Genomic DNA, 19,364 nt, shown 5'->3' with positions numbered 1-19,364 from the left:
CTCTAAAGCAGGCTAAACAGAACAACAGACCAACAGACTAAATTTACATTATTTGTAAATTTGTTACAGTTATGCAAATGACTAATTAATTACAACTGAAATAGTAATTATGAAGTTGTATACATGATATCAGTTTATTAATTGCATAAATTTGAATTTAATAGACAGCTGGTTTTTAAATTGTCCATTCAATCAGTATTTTATTATATTTTTATGGTGATCCTTTTGTAAATAATTTCTAAAATGAGATTACAAATTACTGACGTGAATAACAGATATTTTGATAACATGTTTGTTTTGCAGTTTGTTTCAATTTTTACAGATATAATTCTTCTGTAAATAACAGGTGATAAATATCAGGTGGTAAAAATCCAATGTTCTAATATCAAGGAGTTCTAGGATTCTGGACTACTGACATTTGCTCCAATAATACTTAATTAGAGAAATCATAACATTTTTAAAAATAAACCAGTTATTCTATTGACTTATTTTAGTGCTATTTTTATCAATTTGTTAGCAGCCTTTACAAATGTGTATTAACATAGCTAAGTTCATCTTTATATGTAAAGCAGAAACCATAAGGTACATTTTATTCCATGAAGAAAAATATTCTTTTTTTATTCCTTCTAGGTTTGGTGCCTTGGAAATGAAAGTCGATACCATATAAATAAGACAGTGGATGGTTCTACATTTTCTCTAATAATTCCATCTCTAGTTCCTGGAATTAAGTATAGTGTTGAAGTAGCAGCAAGTACTGGAGCTGGAGCTGGAGTGAAGAGTGAACCACAATTTATTCAGCTAGGTGAATAAATAAATGAAAATTGACATGTTCTCTTTTGTCTGTACAGAACAAAGAACAAGCATAACTTGCTTTTAATAAAGAATCTGTTTTTCTTTGTTTTATTACCATGTTATAGATCCTTTTCAAGCCATAGGTTCTGTAGCTATTAACATATTAACTGCTGTCATTATTTACTGATAATGAACAGTATGTCTTCTTTGAATCCGAAGGACTCTCTTTGTATTGAAAGTTACATGCTTTGACTTGCTATCTCATTATTATAGTGTCACCAAATGTATTCATTTATTTATGAATTGATAAACCTTATAAACCACTTTAGTCATCCAATTCTAAGTAGTGCAACTGCAGCTAATACAAAAATAAAAACAATAAAATACAATAAAACAAATTCAGTATATAATTACAGTTAAAATTTTAATATAAACATACTTATAATATATTTGCCACAAGAAGCCTTACAACAGTCAAGGCCTTCTAGAATTGCTAGGAGGTAAGTTGTTCCAGTGTAAATCAGCCCAGCAGGCAATAGACCAGGACCTTGCATTGTACCAGAATCGGACCAGTAGCCAGTGGTAATAATAAGGCAGTCCAGTAAACATATGCTTTGGTTTTATCTGTGGTTCCAAAGCCTTAAGTACCATACCAGGTGGAAACTATAAGTAGGACATAGTCTAAGGAAACAGGTTACAATTTCAGTTTTTCTTACAAAGCTACCGTCAACAGCCTATCCTAGGCTGATCTGGCACTCTAAGTGGTGGTTACTATAATGGAGAATGTTTCTCACAGTTAATCCTTTAATGCTTAGCAGTAGCTGTATTGGTTGTCTTGGTTAGAAGATTAGATATGAGATGTCATGTGGAATAGTTTTATTTCAGCCTTGGATTCCTATGCTTGAGGTAGTTTTTGTTTTTTAAAGTTATTTGCCTATTTTCTAACTAAAATGGCCCTTTAAAGGGCTACATGAGGAGCAAACAGAAAGCGTTTTCATTATTGGGTGAACATAGCCTTTCAAACCAGAAATAGGAACATCATGTTTTCTTTAGGTATAGGATAAAGGAGATTATTGTTTTTGCCAAAATAAAAGTCGGTATCCTTCCATGGTAGGTTCAGTGCTGAATTACATACATACATGCACTATAATCAACAGTAGATGCAGCATCAGATAACTAATTGTTAATTATTTCCTATTAGAGCTCTTCTGGAATTGTTCAAGAGACAGGCTTTGAGGCACATCGTTTTTCTAGTACAAGAAAGTCATAAAACAATTAACCTATGTGCATTTATTAGAAGCTTCACTCAAATAATTATACATTTTAAGTGTATGCTTCATGTCTTAGACATCCCAAATGTAATGAATGTTACTGCTGTAACAGCTCCCATTATGGAGTGTATTTTGTGAACTAATTAACATGGCTTTTGTGATAATATGCCAGCAAATGCAAATAACTGAACTCCCTAATGTTCTTTTGTGTTAAGCTGTAACCCCTACAGTGGACTGAATAGAGCCTCACTAATGCTGTTAGAGTTTGCCTCTCTAGGTATTTGTGTGGATGTGTCTGTGTGTAATTTTGAATATTTTATATTTACATTTGCTTTAATGTTTAAAAATGTCCAAGAAAAATGTGCCTAAGCCTTTCTTCAAACATGACATTTACATGTCATTCATCTGAAAAGGTTTGCAAAGTCAAATACATTTATCTTGTTGTCATAATGAATTCACAAACTAAAGAAATTGTGTTTTCATTGGCTAAAGTTAATTACTTTTTTGTAAGTTTTGAAGCTTTAGTTTATGCAACAGTGGAATTTGATTGATTAATAAACATTTGTTTGGCTGCCCACTCAGTGATTCTGGGCAGTTTTGCAATGTATAATACAATATTAAATGCCTAGTCACTATTATGGCTTCAAAATTATATCATATACATTATATAAAATAAAAATTTCATACATAAAGAAATAAATTATGGACAAGTTTGTCAGCTGCTTATTTATCACAATGTTTTTTGTTGTTAGGCTGATGTGGTATACATCTTTCTATATTTATACAATTTTTATTTTAGTGAAAATGTTAATGTTTGTATCAACATAAAAATGTTTAAGTAATATGGCAGAAATAGCTAAAGCATTCCAAATGTAACCATAGTTTTCTAACTTGTATCAGTTTGTTTGCCATTTTATTAAATATATCAGAGAGAGAGAATAGTGAATAATTATAATATTGTGCATTTCTTATAAGTAACATTATTTTATTTCTAGAAGCAAACTTGCAATACTGTAAACTTCCTCTTTCAGATTCCTATGGAAACCCTGTGTCACCTGAAGACCAAGTCAGCTTAGCTCAGCAGATTTCAGATGTTGTAAAACAGCCAGCATTCATTGCTGGAATTGGTGCTGCTTGCTGGATTATTCTTATGGTTTTCAGTATTTGGTTATATCGCCACCGAAAAAAACGAAATGGTCTTGCCAGTTCTTATGCCGGTATCAGAAAAGGTATTTTGCTTTAGCTTTTATAAATATAATCGATTTATCTCCATCCCTAAAATCTAGAAATTATTTAAATGACCATTGACAACTTTAGTTGTCTAACTTTACCTTTAGTATTTAAAATGTGTCATAACTTCTGTTTTAAGCAAAGGCTGGGTTGAATTATTATTAATTTCTTACATTATGGCTTATTTCTAAGGCAGGAATATATCATTATAAAGAATTTATATTACTAGTATATTAATTTGAACAGCATTTTTTTCACTGCTTCAGCACACAGAGAAAATGTGGTTAACCCCAGTGGAATGTGATACTAGTAACTATACTGCATTTTCATCAACTTATATCTCCAAGTACTTTACAATAGCAGCTTCCCATAGGTTACACTATATCAATTGTATGTATGGATATCAACTTCAAATCATTTAACAGTGATGGCAACTACTATCAAGCCTGTTACAGCTGCAGAAGACACATTAAACAAATTATGCAAGCTTACTTTTTGCCCCTGCTACCACCTGGAGATCTAGGCACAGCTAGGAATATTAAAAACTAGATACAATCTAATAAAAGACAGATGTGCTTATAGGTCCCAGGCTATAAGTCTGCTAAAATGACTTAAATGCTGTGGGAATTTTTCTTCTATTTTTTTTAATAACCATGTTATAATTAGAGCCACATGTGGAGTAAGTAGCAGGACTTATCTCAAAGAAAGAGCTGAAAATGAATAGCTTTACCACACTGTAGTAAATATCAACTTTTCAATATGACCCTACATATACAACAAACACCAAAAGTATCTAAAAATATAAAAGAAGTTTTTCGTCAAAAAGAGATGAATTTGATAACGTGGTTCTACTTAAAAATCTTCCTGCAGTTGGCTTTTGGAAAAATCAACTATTACACTTATATGGAATGTTAATGCTTAGCATCCAATATTAATATTGTAACTTCTTGATAATATGAAGAAAAGGTCACAGTTGCATATTTATAAAACTTACGTTAGAAAAATATAAGATAAATATATAGTTGACTAACCCCTAGAATTTACGGTGACTTTTGTTGTTGCTGTTTTGTTACATTATAAAATTGAAAATATTTAAATATCAGGAAAGTCAGGATATTCCAGAATGTAAAACATACATAGCAGAGTGCCAATATTGGGTATTAGTAATATCACAGGCAGATTTCATGAAGCTGGAATAAAAAGTAATGTGTATTGGTTACTACTCAGCAAGGAAAATTAAGTAATAATCTCCACGCTACTTAACAGTTCTTTTTTTAAAGCTTTACTAATTGCATGGTCCCATGCAATCTACATTTTATCGACTAATACTATTATCTGACTATAAGTGGAGCTAATTCTATAGCATGCAGTTCGTTATTCTAATTCTTTGTTATTTTACTCTTTGTACTCTTACATATCTTCCAGATTTTAGTGGTGAAATAAAAATGTTGTCCTCATTGAAATATAATTCATAAAATAACATATGACATAGCATTAAAGTGTACACATATTGCATTAAAAGCCAGGTAATTTTATTCATGTAAACTTTGATAAATAAGTTGGTGGTTCAGTTTTCTTCTGTGGTACTTTATTTTCTTAATATTGAGGATTTAGAGTAAAATAATGGCAATGTTACCAAATCCTTGCTCGAATTAATGAGGAGATAACTGTTATTTTGGATAACTTGCTTTCCTTCCTATGTGTATGTGGCAGTATCTATATTTGTGTCTATGTGAGTGTTTGTGTATAAAAAAATTAATATCTCTTCTACTTCTGAAGGACACCAAATACCTTTACTTTGTGAAAAAGAGCATCAGAAAAAAATAAGAGGATTACTAAAATCATTTTTTTTAAAAAAAGAGTAGCTTACAGCATTGTTTTTAGTTTTGAAGATATTTTATCTTTTCCTTCAGTACCAGTGTTCCAGGAAGTTAGGAACAGAGGCAGATATGAGACATGTTTAATAATAAGCTTTTCTGCCGTCCTAAACATCTTAATGTGCTAGCCCAGTAGAAAAATATAAAAAAAGGCCTAAAATACTGTCACTATTCCTACTTAGTCATTCTGTCATTTTTGTGGAATGTCTACTGGTCCTAAAACTTTAGGCCAATTTAGACATAATTTATGTTGCTCCGAACATTAACATAATTAACATTAACATTAAGTTCATTTTTCTTATTAGAAAAATATTTCCTGAACAAAATACAAAATACCTGAAAAAAGAAAAAGGTTTGATTAACCCTTATTGGCTCTAATAAAATCTAGAGAGATAAGGCCTTTTTCTTGAACTACCTATTCTAAATATTTGGGCTTCATATTTTAGATTGTTAAGCCAAGTTATTGTAACTGATTTATTAGTTGAACTTATCAAAACTAAACATGCTACTTGTAATAATAACATAAAAGAAGATGTAATACTAAACAGGTAACTAATAAAAGTTACACACTTTAAAGTACAATTAATCAAAAACCCACCATGTTAGTATATATGCTTAAGATTTATATAATCTTGTGTTATTTGTTTTGTTATTAAATAAATAAGATTATAACACACTTATCTAATGTAGCAAAGATTGCATTTTTTAAAAGTTTTGATAACACTTTAAAAGTGATCATAAAGTTTGAGATTGATTGTAGAGCATTTTCCTTTCCTTTTTTATTTTTTTTCTATGGAGTTGCAGCAAAACATAAACACCAAAAGGTCACTGAAAGGCTAAACCACACTTTATTTCTCTCAAGAGCACACTATACCAGAATGTCATTCTTCCTCCAAAATGCTATCTGTATCAAGCTACCATTTAAAACCACAGGACTGTTTTATTCGCATCCGTCTGTCTAGATATATTTACTCTGTCTTTATGTTCTGTTATTGTCTTGATTTATACTAATGTTGTGTGGTCTGTCCTTTCTTTCTTCAGCTTAATAACCAGTTTTTTATTGTGTTTGATTTTTCAGTCCCGTCTTTTACCTTCACACCAACAGGTATATATTTGCACTTTTCCCTTAATAGTTTGGCATGTGTCTGTATAATGTATGTCACTTTCTCCCTTTCATCTTCCTTGTATAACCAAGCACATTGTTGAAAATAGAAAGAATTAGTAATGTTACAGGAGGTAAGATTTTATCACCGTAACTGTTTTTATCTGTTTTGTAGATTTAGCATTGGTATTTGAGTTAAAACTTTTTACGCCTTGGGAAGATTATCCACAATAATTTAGACTATCTGTTTTCATAATTCTGTTCAGTCTTAATATTTGTTTACTAAAATCCTTTTTTCATAAAATAGTTCTTGAAGAACATTAGAAACTACATAAAGGAAGACAGCATCCTTTATAAAAAAAAATTAATGACAAACATTATCATTATTAAAATAGACATCTACAGAGATTTGACTTCACAACTTGCCATACACACTCTACAATTTTTGTCTCTATTCAGACACAATATAGACTCTAATTCCAAGTAGTGTAGAATTTCACATTCAGATGTCCTGTGCTTTAGGAAATGCCACTAAGACTTAATGTAGAAACAACATATGAATGATATTTAATTTAATGTGTAATCCTGTTTGAACTTTAACCTATCTTATTATCCATCTTTCAAACTGATCCTTAAATATCCTTATAATGTCTACTACTCTTGAGTATTGGACAAATAGATTAGTAACAGTGCGGGGAGGGGTTGATATATGTCTTTTGCAGAGGTTGCAATGCTCCATCTGCCACCTTGCCAATTTTGAGTCGTTCCTACAGATGTCACTGTAACAGTCATAAATATCCAAAGAAAATAGGGGTGTGCAGCTGTTGGGATCAGAAGCAGGATTCAATATGGATGCAGTTTGCTGTACTTGTCAGTGGCTCTTTAAAAAGCTATTTTTTTTTCCTATGCTTGCATGGTTGCCACCTAGGAAAAGATGCCTTAGGAAATATGCATAAGGAAGCATTAAGTACACTGCAACAATGTTCCCATGTTGATTCAAAGCATTTTTCCCACTTCATATTTTACTAGCTCCTGTTAAACAGAAACATAAAATAAATACTTCTTTCAGAAAGTATCCCCATAAACTGTGTGGTGTTAAAAGCCATTCTCAACACGAATGTCAGCATTGTTTCTAAGGATTTATTACATCACAGGAATGATCTACACAATTCTATGTAAAAATAGTTTTATGAATCACTTGCAAAATATGAGAGGTCCCTAAAATTCTTTGAGATGTTTTTATTTTTTTTACTCCTCATTTGCTCTTAGCCTTGCATTAAATTTAAACATGTTTAGAATTGATCTAAAGCTACAGATTAATATCAAAAGTCTTTTTAATGTGTTGATTCTGCAGATAATTTTTTTTTTAAACTGTTAAAGTATACTAGTACCATTGGGGAATTCATTCTCAAAATTAGCATTGTATTTAAACTCACTCTAACATCTCTGTAAAAAATGAAAATATTTCTCTAAGTGATGGTTTTCCAGTAAGGAACAAGGAGATTTCACAATAAGTAATTTGAAATTAATGGCCTCCGCCAGAATCCAAAATGGCCGCCGAAGGTGATTCAGCCTCGTGGCCTGCCCAAAATGGCCACCGCCTCACAAAGATAAGGGAGAAGGCTCCCAAAACACCAGGGCACCCCAAAAAAGGTGGCAAAATCAGCAGCAAATTTCAAGCCGCCTCCCAGCTGCTCAATTCAATAGTTTCAGCGACAAAATGGCTGCCTTGCAGCTGAGGCTGTAGAGGTGGGGGGGAGCTTCTTAGAGGGGGAGAGGGGAGGAATGCCAAGCAAAACTGGCAAGGCCTGTGAAGCCTGGGCCCCAGGGGCAGCCACCCCCTTATTCTTAGTAGTGGCGGCCCTTTCTGTTAGGTCTGACCTCTGCATTTTCCATCCAGACAAGGTAATTTTATGTCTGGATCCAACCTTTGTTCCCAAGGTTAACTCCTGGTTCCATAGGGTACAGGAGGTTATCTTGCCTAATTTTTGTCCTCGGCCTTCCCATACCTTGGAAAGACAATGGCATACCTTGGATGTGCGGAGAGCCCTAAAAATATACTGCGCCTTCCAGGAAGACGGAGGCTCTGTTTGTTTCTTTTCAACCCACTTTCCTTGGACCAAGGTAACCTCTTCCACTATTGGCCGCTGGATCAGGGCGTGCATTGCCCGCGCCTACGAGAACAATGCTCTGCCACCACCTAGACGAATCACAGCTCACTCCATTCGCAGTGCAACAACCACAGCTGCTTGGGCCACGCAAGCCTCCCTTGAGGAGATTTGTAGGGCGGCCACCTGGGCCTCTCCCTCACTCTTCATCAGGCATAATCAAATATAAAACTTCTATTTATTATCATATTGTGGTTATAAATATTAATCTCTGCCTTGCAGACAGCCGTTTTGGAGTTCTAAAAAGAAGTTGGCTGATTTTTAAAACACTAGTTTCCAAACCTTAAGACCTAGTTTCCATAGTGCACAGCAAATTCATTTAATTTATGACTCCTTTTCTGGCTTAATTCTTATTTATAAATGCACTGATAAACATTCAGCACATTTAAAAAACATGTTGATGTACTATTGTCAATCAAACAATACTGCTTTGGAATTATCTTTCATTTTTACTTTGAAGACGAGATGGGATAAAGTTAAGATAAGCAGTGCAATGCTGTGCATATCTACATTAGTATAGTTTACTTATAGGAAAATCTGTATATGAAACTCCAAAGAAATTAATATTTTTGATTAGGATTTGCTTAATAAGCAAATGCCTTTCTGAAGTTACCTGTCAAGATTCATGGTTGATTTTGTTCAAAGAATTAACAACAATATTTTATTTTATTTTTTATCTTTCAGTAACATATCAAAGAGGAGGAGAAGCTGTAAGCAGTGGAGGCAGGTAATAACATTTGGTGTTAATTTTCAGCATAAAATGTAGCAGAATTACCTAGAGTATTTCAAGTTTAATTTTGCACACAGGCAAACATGCTTCACCGAAATTAAACAGCAGAGGGAGCACTTTAACTTCAAACTATAAATTTTGCTACTATGAGAAAGTGAAGTGACCAAAAAAAAAACCAGAGACTGAGATTTTTAGATATATTACACATTTAATAATGCTGTTTAATCAAAATGCTTTAATTTTTAAATTCTACTCTACTCTTATAGGACAGACTTCTATGTTTCTATAAATTAAATCAGGAAAAATATATTATGATTGTGGTCACGGGATAAATGAGAAATGAATGAAATTCCACTTGTCTTAAGGAGTTTAATCAATGACAATAAGTGCTTTAACAAATAAATCCCATTAACATTTCACTGAAATATTATTCATAAATTAATTATATTGTGAAAAATGCAAAAAGTTCTTTATATTGTGTTAAATCACTGGTATACATTTTATCTAGACTAGAAATATGAATTTTTTTTAAAAAAAAAAAGATGGCATGTTTACATTTTTTTAGGAATGTGTAAGGTTCTGATTACATTTGGAAGCATATATAGTTCATAATCAGGAATGTGTAAATCCTTTAAAGTGGTACAGGGCGCCTTTCCAAACTGCTTGTTATATTGAAGTAGCTACATTTCTTATGACTTACAATTTTGAGACCATTTCATAATCTTAAATGACACTGATGTTTCTCTGACTGACTATGCAGCCTTCTTTATAAGCAATATGATCACTTGTAATAACTATTTTATTTTTTATTTTATTTTCACTTTGCACAATAATCAATGACAAAAATGGAACACTTGCTAGATATTGACATACAAATGCAGCAGAACAATCTGGGAATTGGCAGTTGCTAATTTGTGAAGTCATAGTATCTATTATAAAATTATCTGCAACATATAAACTGCAATTCTTCATATTCTTCATATCAGGAGGCTTGAGAGAGTTGGAGGTGCATGTCCCAATTTGAGTTTTCCATATCTTTCAGCAAATGCCTGAACAATATTAATTCCTAAAAAAGGGGAAAGGGAATTACGAACCAGTGCTAGTCACATGAACAAAAAAGATTTTTAAAAAAGAATAGAATGACATAATATGGGAAATGAAGAAACAGCAATTTTTATTAGAAGTTGTCTGCACATGTGTGGGATCTAGGTTGCGTGCTCCTCCTCTCCACCCAGTCCGTGGAATAAAACAGTCTCTGGTGCCAAAAAAGGCTGGGGATTACTGGTTTATGCAACTCACACCAAGATTTCTTATTACTAATATGTAAAAATGCATACACACCAAGTTTTTTATTTGGATTTTCTTGGCTTCATGGATAGCCAAGAAGAGTGCAGTCTTACTTGTAATATGCAGGTTTGTTCCCCAAAAGTAAGACAGTTTCTTCTGGGTACCACGGTATTTTATAGTTTTTAAATAATACTCTAGGTCAGTGATGGCTATCCTTTTTGCCATCGCGTGCCAGGAGGGAGGATGGGGGAGGTCGCGCACGTGCCCACACCCATAATTCTATATGCCCTACCCCATGCATGCGTGCATGACCCCTCCCTCCCCCCCGCTCCTGGCACACGATGGCCCGGTAGGCCTGTTTTTCTTTCTCACCTGGCTCCAGGGCCTCTCTAGGAGTCTGGGGACGGTGAAAATGGCCTTCCACACATCCCTGGAGGTCCCCCAGAGGCCGAAAACGCCCCATTTGACAATTTCCGGGCCTTCCGGTGGGACCGTTTTCAGGGGCTGTTTTCAGCCTCTGGAGGGCCTCCGGGAGGTGGCAAAGGCTATTTTCGTCCTCCCCAGACTCCTAGAGAGGCCCTGGAGCCAGGTGAGAAAGAAAAACAGGCCTTGCCCACCCTGCCCAGGCCCTCCAGAGGCAGGAAAGAGCCTGTTTCCCTACTTCTGGTGGACCCAGAAGACCCAAAAATCAGCTGGCCAGCACGCGCATGCGCGCCGGAGCTGAGCTCATGTGCCCAATGATATGGCTACCATAGGTTCACTATCACAGCTCTAGGTAATCTAGTCTTTTCTACAGAGTATAGTTTGCAGTGTGTTGTTACAGAGATTAATCATATTCCTGTCGTGCCATCCAGAATATGTCAAACCCCCCCCAAAATAGAAAAGAATAAATTAATATAAATGTTGAAGAATTCATTACAAAAAGTCTAGAAAATAATATTTGTTCATGTCAGCTATAGAATTACTACTTGCTGAATACCTATATTTCTACAGCATTTATCAGAAATGTATAGTGAGCATTTTTTGAAATATGTAATGAAGGGACACCTCTCATAGCAAGCCCATGAACCACTTTACTTTACTGCATTCTGATTTCTAGAATAATCATGAGGATGGAGAGGGGCTCTTAAGGATAATCAATGTGATCTTTTAAATTTAGTTATTTCCTTTTTTCAAAAATGTAACAACTGATACATTAATTGTCTTTTTAAGGCCAGGTCTTTTAAACATCAATGAACCTACTACTCAGCCCTGGCTTGCAGATACATGGCCTAATACTGGGAATAATCATAATGATTGTTCTATTAACTGTTGTACATCAGGCAATGGAAACAGTGACAGCAACCTTACTACTTATTCTCGACCAGGTATTATTATTTATCATTATCATCTTCATTATAACTTTCCTGCATCTATATTGTTCAGTCACATCCTTATATCAATATTCCTATTGCCATGTATATGCAGCCATATGTAGTACATATATTTGAAATACATAACAAGATATTTTATTCTTCCCTAAATATAGAATTTTAAGGCATTTTAAAAAACACAGTGATGTGCTATAGCTCTTTCTTACGATACAGATATTTCTCATTCAGCAACCAGATCAAGGTCCAAATTTAATACCAAAAACTCAATGCTGCTATCAAGAATCTTGGAGGAGAAAGATATTGTTATCATGTGTCTTCTCTGTCACTGTGTCTGTTCTGTGGAACAGCATTCTCCTGGAAATGCAATTGACCCAATCTGTTGCTCCACCTCAAGGGATTAAAGACCTGGATGTGCCCACACGCATTTCGGCTAAAAGCTTGAACAGGCCTTGTTAGTTGGTTTTTAGTTCTTGTTTCAATCATTAAAACTAATGTTTTTTTCAACCCTAGACATTTAATATATTGACTATTTTTGTATATTGTTTATAAACCATGTTTGTTCCTTTAGTTTTAATTTTTTGTATGTCACTTAGCATCAATATGGTAAGATGGACATGTATGTTGAGATAAATCAAGGAATAAAGAAAGATTTGTTTCTGAAAGGAATAGTTGAAATAAAATAGCCAAGGATCTGGAAGAGCTTTCATTAAGAGATACATACAGTTTTGGAGCTATGGAACAGAAGCAACTCCTTATGACAGCTTAAACGTTAATTTCCCTTTATTCAGTGTAATTATATTGTTAGAAATTCATTTTGCTTTACATAGCAAAGTCATGTTAAAATGCATACTGTAACAGAATATATTTTTGGATTTTTTTACTTCCTAATACGGATAGCTGACTGTATAGCAAATTACAACAATCAGCTGGAGAATAAGCAAACAAACTTGATGTTGCCTGAATCAACAGTTTATGGTGATGTGGACCTGAGCAACAAAATCAATGAAATGAAAACATTCAATAGCCCAAATCTGAAAGATGGAAGATTTGTCAACCAACCAGGACAGCCTACTCCATATGCCACTACTCAACTTATCCAGTCAAACATAAGCAATAATGTAAACAGTAATAGTGGTGATTCAAATGAAAAGCATTGGAAACCATCTACACAACAGAAACAAGAAGTTGCACCAATTCAATACAACATAATGGAACAAAACAAATTAAACAAAGGTAAATAGTTTGTAGTATTTTCTTACCTTATGTTTTAAAATTTAGAGATTTTAATAAGTTTTGCAACTCTTTAAACAAAAAGGACAGTTTGTATACTACTGCATTCATAGTGATTTAAACCATTTCCAAACTGATTACTGGTTATAAAAACATCAACCATATCTGGATGAACAAATCACTTTCTAGATATAAAACTTATTAATTTGAAATTTGTCAGCCTAGTAATTAGTGCAACATTCTCCAAAAAAAGTCATCAAGTTACAGATAAAAGGATATAAAACAAGCACATATTTCAAGGAAGTATCATATGGTGTCTGAATAAATTCCTAATTTTCACACATAAAAGTATTTTTGTGCAATTCTACAAAAATATGTTGCAATAAATTTAAATGTGCTTGCTACTCTACTTTATTATATTGCTAGTAACCAACCAGAAAGTTTATTTTATCAATTCTTCAGAATGATAAATTCAGGTAAAATACTTTGAGCCACAGAAAAATGGGACCTCAAGTGTAGTATTGATGTCCCCATATACACTATATTTTATTATGCAATCTCATTTAGATTTATAACTGATTGTACGACTTGCAGGTTTTCACTAAAATAGTGGAAAAATATATTCTATCTCTAATAAAAGACAGGATACATATACTTCCAATAGCAGAAAATGTAGATACATTGAAAAAAAAATAGGGTTTCATTTTAGCTGGCACAATAGCTCCTAATGTTTAAACTACAATCAGTCTTTATTACTACTGGTTAATGTTAACAGATTACCCCAAAATAGTTTATTTTTAATTGAAGGCTCTTACCGGTTTTTTTCCTCTAGTTCCTTATTAGCTTTCCTCTTGAACTTTGAACGTTCTTTTACTGCTGTACTTTCATTAGAAAAATGGAAGTTAGTTGTGTCTCCTGCATGCAATACCAACTGAAGTTGAATCTTTGCTTTTCCTTCAGGACTGATTTTCTGACCTATATTAAAGAGAACATGTATTACGTAACATCAAATGGTTTATTAATCTATCTTAAAGAAACCACCTTACAGATCACTCCCATTTTTACTGTAAAATTAGTTTTTATGAAAATAGGACTTAATTTTCTGAATAAGAAAATTCAACATATTCTAATAAATAAGACAGTTAAATAAATATTCATGTGGCTTTTAGCTTAAATTCTAACAATCTCATTTTATCCAATAACTTTTGAAGAATATAGACATTAATTTTAATTTTCCTTAATTTGATAGTAGATGCATGAAAGCTATTTGAAAGAAATACAATGTTATTTTATTAAATTACAGATTACCGTGTAAATGATAATGTTACAACTATCCCATATAATCAGACCTATGATCAGAATACAGGAGGGTCCTACAACAGTTCAGACAGAGGAAGCAGTACATCAGGTAAGTATTCAAATGTGCAGTGCATTTTGTAAAATAAATATTCTGTGATGCCTTATAATATGGTTGACGTATTTGGAGAGCTTCTCTATACATATTTTATTTTTATATTTATTTGCATCCTCCCTTTATTAATTTTTACAAATAACTCAAGGCAGCAAACATATCCAACACATCTTCCTCCTCCTCTTTTCCCTACTACAACAACCCTGTAATGCGGGTTTAGCTAAGAGAGAGTGAGTGGCCCAAGGCCACCCAGCTAGCTTAGATAATATAGATACTGTATATAGAGCATATTTGAGTCAGTGTTGACTCTTGTCTTTCCAAACTTCTTAACAAGATTTCAGAAGTGGTTTGCTATTGCCTCATTCTAGGCTTGCGAATCACTGACTGGCCCAAATCACAATTTCCTGGCTTCTGGCACAGAAGCTTAATCAATACACTGAATTGTCTTTCTTCACTGTAATATGGTGACAATTAATTATATAGTTCTATAAGTATTCTCAATTTGCTATTTTTATTTTTTAATAATAATTTTATATTATTTTAAATATACATTAAAAAGAAAAATAGGTAGTTCAAATTAAAAGCCAGTAAAAAAGAAAGAAAGAAAAAAATAAGGTACAGTAAATAAACATTTTCTATTTTGATGTGTAACTCAAACAAAAAAATAAACAGGAAATGCTGTAAAACCTACTTTGTAGAGACAACCACAGCAACACTCTTTCCTGAAGTCTAATGCTCTTCGTTGAAGTCTAATGAAACCTTAGCATATAAAGACAGGCACAAGACACACTAATAGGATGGCAAAAACAGAAAGGCTACTATAATCATCTATCTGTTAGATTAAGGTAAGGTAAAGGTTTCCTCTGTCCAATTATACCATGCACAAGTATTCAGAAAAAGCACAATAGAGTAAACCATTCTTAATCTTGTTTTCTACAATAGCGCTACAGTGCATCCTATTCCAGTAAGAAAAGTCTTGTGCATGCTTATTGTATTAATTGGATTAGACAATTGCTTTGGTATACTAACTGCCAGCTTCACATCATGCTAAATACTAAATAATTACTTTTATTTGCAGTCACAGACCAAAATACAAATATAGTTGCAAAAGAACGTGGAGAAAGTAACATCATAAACAGTTGGCTACCAGAAGCCTTGGCTGAGAGGAATTACAGCGTTCTTCTCTAATAGTTACAGCTCTTAAAAAAAAATTTAGAAACCTGAAAAGTAATATGTGAGGAGCTATCCCCTTAACAATGTAAGGTCAAATTACTAGCATTGGATCCAGAGAGATCTGTTTCTAGGAGAGACAGTAATTTAGTCCTTCCTGCGTTATTCATAGGGCAGTATGAAAGAACATGCTCCACAGTTTCAACCTCGGCTCCATCACAGGGGCATAACCGCTCACTTATTGGGAGCCTCTTCAATCTTCCGTCCAGCAATGTTGAGGGCAAGATGTTGAAACGAACAATGGAGAAGACTCTTCTATACTGCATCATGCAATTTAGACCAGGCAGAGTGTGAATATTATTAAAAGTATACATAATGTGTGCACATTTCTTTTCCAAACAAGCGTGTTGCTCAGAATCCAGCAACTTTTAGATGTAGTTGCATTGGGACTTTTCAACACAATAATTCAATGCACTATGCCACATGTACTTTCTTTCTTACTTACTTACTTACTTACTTACTTACTTACTTACTTACTTATTTATTTTTGCAATGAAAACATTGCAAAAGACTTTATGGATTAAGATAATTGATTGCTATTCCCCCTTCCCATTTCCTTTTTTATTAAATTTCTTTTAGATAAGCCTAAAATCAATCACTCTCTTATTATCCTCTTTTTAAGTCCTTTGAGTTGAAAAGACAAAGAAAACATATCAAATGATCTTTATAAAATGATTTAAACAGTCACATTTTTTCATATGACTTTATTAAAATTTTAATAAAGTTAAAGCTATAAACCAACAGAAAAAAATATTTAGAATAAAGACAAGAAAGAAGAAACTAAAAATGACAAAGCCAAAAGTGCAGAACAAAAGAAAGAAAATATAAAGAAGTGGCTTCTGCTTTTCTTCCAGCAATTATAAGTATAAATTTACTTTTACTCTATGGCTCAGCGTGGCTTTCATTTTTTTCTATATATTTTTCTTTCTAATCATCAAATCCATATATCATAAGTTCATTTTTCTCTATTTCATACAAAAAGTCTATAAGGGGTTTCCAGTCAGTAATAAATTAGTATCTTTTCTCTGATATGAAATGTCAATTTCACCATCTTAGTAATTTCCATCATCTTCACCATCAATTTCTCCATTGTGTATAATGTTCAATCTTTCCATCTGTCTGCATATAATAATATTGTTGAACTTAATATGTACACAAACAAAGTTCTATGTGTTCTTTCTAACTCTGGGTCCTTGATGCGTTCTGAGCTTGGTTGTTTTTCAGCAGATGTTTCATTATCCAAACTAGGTAATATCCCCAGTTCTAATAAGAAGTGGCAGTTGGTTTCAGTTTATTTTCTAATGGCTTGCCTTGTCAGTGTTGCTGGGTGGGGTCTTAGAGGTTCTTTGTTTGGGCTGCTTAACTAGCTTACTGTTGTCTTGTTTGACAATATCCCAGTCAAAGGAACTGCCAAACACTACCTCCACCAACAATGAAACATCTGCAAGAAAACAACCAAGCTCAGAGAGCACCAAGGACCCTCATTTCAATCCTGAGCTACAAATATTCTTCTTTATTAGTACTTTCTAACTGTTTATCAATCAGATCCTGGTTCAGACTGTAAAAGAAACAATGGAGGATTTGTACTTTCAGACTTGTACGATCGATGTCAACCTTACCAGATAGACTAGACAGGAAATATGGCCAAATATAATTGTAAGGCTACATCAAGAACAGAATGCTATAAATATGAAAGTACAAGTACAAATATTCACTGTCTCCTTTACAGCTTGATAAACCTGGGACTGTCCCTTCTGAGCTTCTTGTTCTGCCCACTATCCAACTACTGGCTATGCCTTCTGTAATCTGGCCATTTTCCTGGGCAGCATTTTTTCACCTTGTCTGTCAAGATCTTTCCCACACACGATTACAGTGTCAAAAGAAAAGCCTGTAGTTTAAACTGTAGACTAATCTTTGAAATATTCTGAATTAGTGTATGTATTTCAATCCAAAATTTTATGGATTTTTTACACCTCTACCCAGTTTGATAATATGTCTTTTCTTGTTCATATTTTCAACAGTCATAAATTCTTCATAATTCAAGCAACTCTAGAAATGTATAAGTTAACAATGCATCTGTCAAGTGTTACAACTCATGTCAAATTCCTATTCCAAATTTAACAATACCCAAACAATTGGTCTTTAAAAAAAAAACAGAAGAAGCTTGAATTATTAAAGAAATTGTTATAGAACGTTATATTATTCTATAAACCATAACTATAACTGAAATATTTATATCAATACTTTATTTATTGTGAGCTACGTAGTAGCTGTGTTACAGTTTTTATTTTATATTCTTTATTTTAATAACTTTTCATACAGCTGTATTTGAGAATGCATTTAGTAATTTTGTACCCAAAATATTTCATGAACCAATTACTTACAATTAATGTCTTAATGCAACATTGAAACTTTAGTAGGTCATATCTGTTGTCATATTATATGTTAAATTTTAGTAATTAAATAACAGAAAGATGCTTCAGGTAATGTATCTAACTATGTTTGCTTTATATAATATATAATACAGTTAATACTTCCAGGAAAATTGCTTTAATTATATTGCTTAGCAAGTTTACTTTCTTAGCCATTTATTCAAGCTAATAAAATCTGTTATTATGTGTTCTAATATGTAAGTCATATATTTCATTAAAATGCATTTTAAAGCATAAAGTCTATAATATGTTTATACTGTTATGTAAAAAGGCTAAGATTTAAAAGCTGCTTTAAAGCATATGTCATACGTATGAAGACTTTATAAGATAATTGAATTTATCAGAAATTCAACTTTAATAGACTTTTTGTAAACTTTGTCTAAAATACTGATTTTTTCTTAACTCATGGAAGCACTTAGCCAATAAATGCCTAACAAAATGGGTAAATCTCTTATTGCTCTGTCCCCACTACATGTTAGTCTGTGTGCAACTCGACATGTAGCTAAACCCACCTATCCACCAATAAAACAGACCATGTGCATAGTTCTGAATGTTTTATTGAAAGAACAGGGTATGGTGAAATTGGGGAAAATAGAGATACATACAATGAGGACCAAATACAAGATAGACAGTATTAAGATTCTGCTGAACATAACAATTAATAAATATAAGCAATTTAAATCTCACCAGCGATGCTCTGGGATGTGGGTTTGTCCTTGGATGACCATGTGCTTCTGCCTTCTCCAAATGCTAAAGGAAATGGAGTCTGGCTTCCCAGCATGCACTTGTTTGAGAGTGTGGGCTGATGGGTAAAGGGGTTGAGTCAGCTTCAAAACAATATAGATTGGTGTTTGTCTCTCTGGCGACTAGATGGGGCTACAGAGCAACAACAGTATATAAAGATCATATGTTGGGCCATGACACTTATTATACTGTGTTTAAGTATTCAGTAGCATGTAATTTAGGTGGCATGGCTCGTGGCAGCACTTAGTCATAGGTGAACTGAACTTGATCCCCAAAAAATGGGATTGGATCCAAGTAATACTTGGATGGGAGACCATCAAAGAATCCTACGGCTTTAGATAACACTGGTAACTTTTTTTAAAAAAAGAAAAATAATTGATTTTTTTATAATAATATAATGATGTTTATAATAATAAACAATACCATCAGCATTGACAAAAATCACCATCACTCAATTACAAAAGGCAGCTTTGCGCAAACCAGCTTA

At 33.2% G+C, this 19,364-nt stretch overlaps 1 protein-coding gene across 1 annotated transcript in view; it reads left to right on the top strand.

The window, feature by feature from the left end:
* The window catches only part of ROBO1 (roundabout guidance receptor 1), a 447,547-nt gene that overhangs the window by 407,213 nt on the left and 20,970 nt on the right, over positions 1–19,364 (top strand). The window contains exons 19-25 of the mRNA XM_070943637.1: positions 631–802; positions 3,095–3,292; positions 6,249–6,275; positions 9,125–9,167; positions 11,670–11,824; positions 12,728–13,063; positions 14,364–14,468. Of these exons, the coding sequence (XP_070799738.1) occupies positions 631–802; positions 3,095–3,292; positions 6,249–6,275; positions 9,125–9,167; positions 11,670–11,824; positions 12,728–13,063; positions 14,364–14,468 (1,036 nt within the window). The remainder of the gene's footprint in view (positions 1–630; positions 803–3,094; positions 3,293–6,248; positions 6,276–9,124; positions 9,168–11,669; positions 11,825–12,727; positions 13,064–14,363; positions 14,469–19,364) is intronic.

This window comes from Pituophis catenifer, unplaced genomic scaffold, assembly GCF_029215685.1.
Source record: "Pituophis catenifer annectens isolate HBS135680 unplaced genomic scaffold, rPitCat1.0.hap2 SCAF_4, whole genome shotgun sequence".
In the NCBI taxonomy this organism is placed as follows: Eukaryota; Metazoa; Chordata; class Lepidosauria; order Squamata; family Colubridae; genus Pituophis; species Pituophis catenifer.
This window is presented reverse-complemented; position numbering and strand designations above follow the sequence as displayed.